Here is a 6,469-nt window from a genome sequence, read left to right on the forward strand (position 1 = left end):
CTTTCCTCATTCCCCACGGCCATCGAGGAGCAGAGTATGCAAAGCCTTATCTCTCCTGGGGATTGCAGCAGCACCAGGAGCTCTGGCTAAAAGTCCACCCATATTTCAGAGCAAAGACAGCAACTTCTGTTCCTTGGCCCCTTCAGGGAAAACCAGATCCAATCTTCACTCAAAAGCCTGGTGGGAGAAGAGCAATGTGGGAGGAATTGTTCTTTCATTTACGTTTAATTCTTAATGAGTCCAAACATAGCAACTGTTACCTGAGGAAAACCTCTTCGACTGAAGGAGACTTCCCGTTGAAATCCTTTGACCTCCTTCTGCAAAAAGGAATAATCCCAAATCAGGAGCAACTCTCCTTTTGCAAAGCCAAGAGAACAGGAGCTGCTCACTGAAGACTTTGTTTTTCAAGAGCACAAAAGGAACCCCCAATTTTGCTCTGTTTATCCTCAGAATGGATGAACTGATTCCAGGGATGCTCGGAGGGGGTCTGGAAAAGAGGAGACAGATTGCAGCACGACACAACAAGGACCACCTAAACCAACCTGCAGAAATAATTTGGTTTTCTCCCTGCCCCTGCGATCACCATTACTCATGAATTCTCATCTTAATCAGCAAGAGGATCCACACATAAAAATGGCACCAGCTTAAAAGAACAAACTCAGTGTCGGGTGTAGGTGCCCAGATTTGAGCAAGGCAGTGCCTTGTGCTGTCCTGCACTTCAGACTGTTCTGAACATGTTTCAACAGTTCTGGATGGATCTGAACGGAGACATCTCACCCATTCCCTGGCAGGGGGGCTGCAGGCTTCTTCCTGATATCTGGGGGATAAATTCATGCTTTTGGGAAATTTTGCAGGTGATAAAGTTCTTATACGCAGGCAGAGAGGATCAATATGATTCACGTACCTAGAAATAAACGTCTTTTTTGTTGTTGTTGCTATTTCCTAGTTGGCTGTAATTTCTCAAACAAGTCTATGACTAATTCCTGGTTAGGAATTTTTGATGTTGGTTTATCACTGGTCAGACTTTAGGCTCATATTCTTACATGTAAATACAAGACAGCTTCCTGCTGTATTGCAGGAATACAACCCAGGGTGCTCCACCATCCCAGGCTGCTCCAAGCCCTGTCCAGCCTGGCCTTGGGCACTGTCAGGGATCCAAGGACAGCCACAGCTGCTCTGGGCACCCTGTGCCAGGGCCTGCCCACCCTCACGGGGAAGGATTCCTCCCCAAAATCGAATTTGTGTGAGGAGTTTGTTTGGTAACAGGCTCTAGCACACCCCAGCTCCTAAATTAGTGCTGGGAGCAGAGGGTTGGGTGGGTTAGTGCTGTCCAAAGGGGAGCAGGAGGGAATGTTCCCTCATCCTTCCTCGGCTCTGCACCACATTCCTTCCTTTGGATGGAAATAATTCGGCTCTGCACTTGGATTCAATTAGAGACAGTAAAGTGAATTTCCTTGCTCTGACTTGAATTGGAGCATTTCTCCATTTTTTAAACTTTGAAATCCAAGCTGATGCTGGACCTGAAGGCAAGTGGAGAAAATTGGGAGGACCTTTTCCTAAAGAACCAGCTCTGCTCCTAGAGCTGAGCAGGGAAGGGGCAAGGGGAGCAACGTGGAGCACAAATCTCTGTAACCAACAGCCTCCTTCAAGGCTTTTCCTTTCCAATAAAAATGCTGATGTTTTAACTGAATCCATAAATTAAATCACAATCAAGGAAGCAAAGTCTGCTAACAGCCAAACCAGGAGATTGCTGTGACTTGGAAACATCTCTGTACCTGTTTAATTGCTTGAAGACCAAACAATAAAGCTCTAGAGGAAATTCCCTCAGTATCTCACTCTCTTTTTCCTGACTTTAAAAAAATTAATGAGGTCATGAGCATCAGTTAAAACATTTATTGGTGGGCAAGGAAAACAGACAAAAATGTTGCTGTCCCTACTTGATCTTTCCGTTGCGTGTGAAATTTGTTGTTGTCTACAACTTTAAACAAAGCCATTCCAGCAGTTCCTACCAGTTACTCACGTGTCTTCTCCCTCCCTCACAAAAATCAGCAAATAAATATTCCCAAGAAATTGCAAATAAATAAAAATAAAGGAGCACTGGTAAATAGAGACCCCAAGATGGAGATCCAGACCATCAGCTCAGTGCTCCACAGAGCAGGAACAGCTCAGCCATTTTCACATGAAACACACCTAGTGTTGAAGTATTTTTGAGGGCAAGTCTTTGAGGTATTTCTCGAAAATTATGCTTTTTCTAATACACATTTTACACTACACTGTGTAAAATAAATCACATAAATCACATGTATATATATATATAGTGACATTTTGGTTCAGCTCCATCTTGGACATACATTTGTTTGCATTAAGCAAAATAATCATATTTTTCACTTGATCTACAGGTGATGAACAGAAGAAAAGTTGAACTGGATACAAAATTCACATTGTTCATGGTAGGAGACTTGTGGCTCTCAAACCTTTAAGAGCATGACAGAATCCAGCCAAAACGAAGGATGAGTGCAAGTCTGTGCTGCTCTCCAAGTTTTCACTCTCTGACTTCTATTAAGAATTTTGTAAGGCCACAGCTAATATTTCCCAGGGGTGAAAGAGCAAGCTCCAAAGTCTGATGCCTGGCTGGCCAGTTGCCTAGGTTACCACCCTCATGTGCTCACAAGCCTGTGGCTCTTTGGGAATAAAAGAAAAAATGCTAGATGTCCACTCAAGACCAAGGCCCTGGGGCCAGGTCTGGCTTTCCATCACCCCAAAGAGCCCAGCCACTCCCAGGCAGTGCCTGCCCTGGTGTGACACATGCCAACACTCCCAGAAAGAGGAAAATCCTCCCTCAATATGGATTTACAAGCATGTGACAGGTGTTAAAAACATGGAGAACTTCATATGGGCGTGTTGCTATAAAGGAGCATGAGATGAATGGAGTTATCCACTTGTCTGTCCATACAATCGCCCTGTTGATTGTATGAGTCTGCTGGAGATAACGCTGAGGTGCCCGTCAGCACTGCTGGCACGAAGGAGAGCTGCTGTGTGCCATGGGTTCTGCCACACACATTATCTACACATCCCAGAATCCCAGAATAGTGGAGTTTGGAAGAGATCATCCAGTGCAGCCCCTGGCCAGGCAGGGTCACCTGGGGCAGGTGACACAGGAACGTGTCCGGGTGGGTTTGGGATGTCTCCTGAGGGAGGCTCCACACCCTCCCTGGGCTCTGCCATGTCAGGGCTCTGCTCTGTCCTCTGTCATGGAAAGAGGTTCTTCCTCATGTTAAGGTGGAACTTGTTGTGGTTTAAGTTTCTGGGCACTGCTCCTCATCCTGTCACCGAACAGAGTCTGGCACCATCCTCTGACACCCCTGGGAGGGATTTGTATGGATTGATGGGATCCCCTCTCAGCCTTCCCTTTTCCAGACTAACCAGGCCCAGCTCCTGCAGTCTCTCCACATCACAGAGATGCTCCAGACCCCATAGGAACACATATTTATACGTATTTTTCTGCTCATTTGGGAGGGCTATAGGAGGGGAACTGCTCATTGACACCCACTGAAGAGACATGGCAGAGTCCCCTCACACCCTCGGAGGGATCATGGCCGAGTCCCCTCACACCCTCAGGGGGGATCAATGCAGAGCCCCCTCACACGCTCGGGGGGCGGATCATGGCCGAGTCCCCTCACATCCTCGAGGGGATCATGGCCGACCCCCCTCACACAGAGGGGAAGCAGGGGAGATTCCCTTCAGTCTTCCCGCTGTGTGGGCGAGCACAGCTCCACCACATCCCAGGGGCGATGTGAAGCGAAAATCGAGGATGCACAGACGGGAGTGTCGTGTTCTCCTCACACAGGACACTTAAACACAGAGTTTGCCGCTGTTTTTGGTAAAAATACACCACAAATGGCACTCGGGCGCGTGGCTGGTGCCAGCCCCCTCACGGCGCCCGGGCGGGAATGGCGCCGCCCCGGCCCGTCCTGCACCGCGGCGCCATCATGGCGGCGCCCAGCGAGGGCCGTGCGGGTCGGGGCTACGAGCCCTTCCCGGGCACCGACAGCGGCTCCTTCTCCTTCGCCGTCCCGCAGGGTGAGGCGGAAGAGACACCCAAGAAGCCATGCCGAGCCTGCATGGATTTCAAGAGCTGGTTCCGCGACCAGAGGAAGCAGAGGGCCCCGGGCACCGCGGTGAGGCGCGGCGGGAGCTCTCCCTCGAACCCCCGGTGACTCCCAGTCCCTGCAGCGCTCCCTCCGTCCTCCATCCTTCCTCCGCAAGTGGGACGAGGCTGCGTGTTTCCTTCAGAGTGTGAAGGAGCTGGGGACAGGGCTCCCTTCGGTGGGAATGGGAAGGGGGTCCCCATCTTCTCCCTGGGGGTGAGGGGCGCTGCCATTGCCCCCGCTGAGGGTGTGAGGGGCGCTCTGCCATGTTCTCTGAGGGTGTAAAAGGGTCCTTGCCTTGACCTACAGAGGGTGTGAGGGGAGCTCTGCCATGTCCCCACAGAACTCGTGAGGGGGCTCTGCCATGTTCGCTTGAGGGTATGAAAGGGTCTTTGCCTTGTCCCCACAGAAGGTGTGAGGGGTCTCTGCCATGACCTCAGAAAGGATGTGAAGGACCTGTTCCCCCACCTCACCTTCCCACCCAGCACAAAAGGGCTGTTTCCCCACCCACCCCGGTGTCCCCTCACACCCCCCTGTCCCTCTGCAGGAGGCGAAGGAGCCCCCTCGGGACTGTCCCCTGGACAGCGAGCAGCTGGGCCGCAGCACCTGGGCCTTCCTGCACACCATGGCTGCCTACTACCCCGACCGGCCCTCCGGCACGCAGCAGAAGGAGATGAGGGACTTCATCAACCTCTTCTCCAAGTTCTACCCCTGCAAGCACTGCGCAGAGGACCTGAGGGAGAGGTGAGTGGGAAAACCCTCAGAGGGTTTTTTCAGGATCTGGGGAAAGGTGAGTTTCCTCTGGGTTTTTTGAAAGGTGAGTGGCCTCAGCAGGTTTTCGATGCTCTGAAGGACAGGTGAGTGGCCTCAGCAGGATTTTTAAGGATCTGAGGGAAAGGTGAGTTTCCTCAATGGGCTTTTTTAAGATCTGAGGGAAAGGTGAGTAGCCTCAGCAGCTCTTTGTATTGGAGGGGCTTGCCAGAAGTGCTGGGCTGCAGCAGCTAGTTTGCATATCAGCAGCTCTTCCTCCACTTGGGGTTTGTAGCTACCTGAACTGGTTTCTTCCATTATTGCATCAATCACAGATGCACTTACTCAAAAAACAAACACCTGTCCTCATGCTGCCTGTGCTGCCTCCAAGGCCTCCCTGAGGCGATTTTGGAGTTTTCTGGTTCAAAATGGGTTCGTGAACAGTTATAGAATTAGACTGGGATGATTTTCAGGAGGCAAGTGTTCTTCTAGCCTCTAAAATGCCCTGTATTGGCAATCTGATTAGTGGAGGCAAGGACTGAAATGGGCTGAGGTGTTTGATTTGGTTTGGGATGAGATGATCTTTAAAGTCCATTCCAACCCAAACCATTCTGGGGTTCTGTGATAAAGTTTTCTTTCTGCTTTCAGCTTCTTTCTCAGAAGTTTCCAATAATTTGTTTCCCATTCCCTGTTTGTAGGTTACGGACAAACCAACCCGACACGAGCACCAGGAGAAACTTCTCCCGGTGGCTGTGTCTGCTCCACAATGAAGTGAACAGGAAGCTGGGCAAGTCGGAATTCGACTGCTCCCGTGTGGATGAGCGCTGGAGGGATGGCTGGAAGGATGGGAGCTGTGATTAACCCACAGGGATTGCTCTGGGAATCGAGCAGAGCAGTGCAGTCCCTGTGGAGTTGCTGCAGGGACAGAGGGAGTCAATAACTCTTGTTTGTGTGGGACTGATTCAGAGCTGAACCAATGCCAAAAGGAGAATTGAAAATCTTAGTCCAATGATATTTCGATAAGTAATGGTACCTGAGGGGTTGAGGCTGCCAGAAACTGCTGAGATTGGGTCACTGACAAACTCATTTCATGATGACATTTCCTGATTTCGGGGGCATTTGCTTATTTCTGTGGCTAGAGTTAATTTTCCCTGACCACGGTGGTGTTCTCCAACTCATTGTCTGATGTTTTAGAAAATGCATCTGATTAATTGTCACTTTCATTTCTGTTGTTCTGATAGAGAAAACTCATGCTGGGTTTGTGCCAAGTCTGCACCCCTGGATTTCTCTTTCCAGCATTTCCAACATTTGTTGTTAGTCTTGTGTCCAGTTCCTTTGGTAAAAGTCCTGAGGGCAGGTACATTTAATTTAAACGCTAAAATATGGAGCTCAGATTTATCAATTTGGTTTTGTATTTCAACTGAACATGTCAGAGGACAAAACAGAGTTAAAATCATTTCAAGTTCTTCACGTAGGTGGTGATCTCATCCCTTCCTGCACTCCTGGCTGGGAGAGGTTTGCACAAACCCTGACAGCAACAGCTTTTTTTTCCTTCCCTGCTTCCTGCTGCG

At 49.7% G+C, this 6,469-nt stretch overlaps 1 protein-coding gene across 1 annotated transcript; it reads left to right on the forward strand.

The window, feature by feature from the left end:
• Positions 1 to 3,950: 3,950 nt before the first annotated feature.
• GFER (growth factor, augmenter of liver regeneration) lies at positions 3,951 to 6,300 on the forward strand. Its single transcript, XM_005425960.2, has 3 exons — positions 3,951 to 4,178; positions 4,696 to 4,892; positions 5,597 to 6,300. The coding sequence occupies exons 1-3, from the start codon at positions 3,951 to 3,953 to the stop codon at positions 5,757 to 5,759; spliced, it is 588 nt and encodes a 195-aa protein (XP_005426017.2). The 3' UTR covers positions 5,760 to 6,300.
• The last annotated feature ends 169 nt before the right edge of the window (positions 6,301 to 6,469 follow it).

Source organism: Geospiza fortis, unplaced genomic scaffold (genome assembly GCF_000277835.1).
Source record: "Geospiza fortis unplaced genomic scaffold, GeoFor_1.0 scaffold213, whole genome shotgun sequence".
Classification (NCBI taxonomy): domain Eukaryota; kingdom Metazoa; phylum Chordata; class Aves; order Passeriformes; family Thraupidae; genus Geospiza; species Geospiza fortis.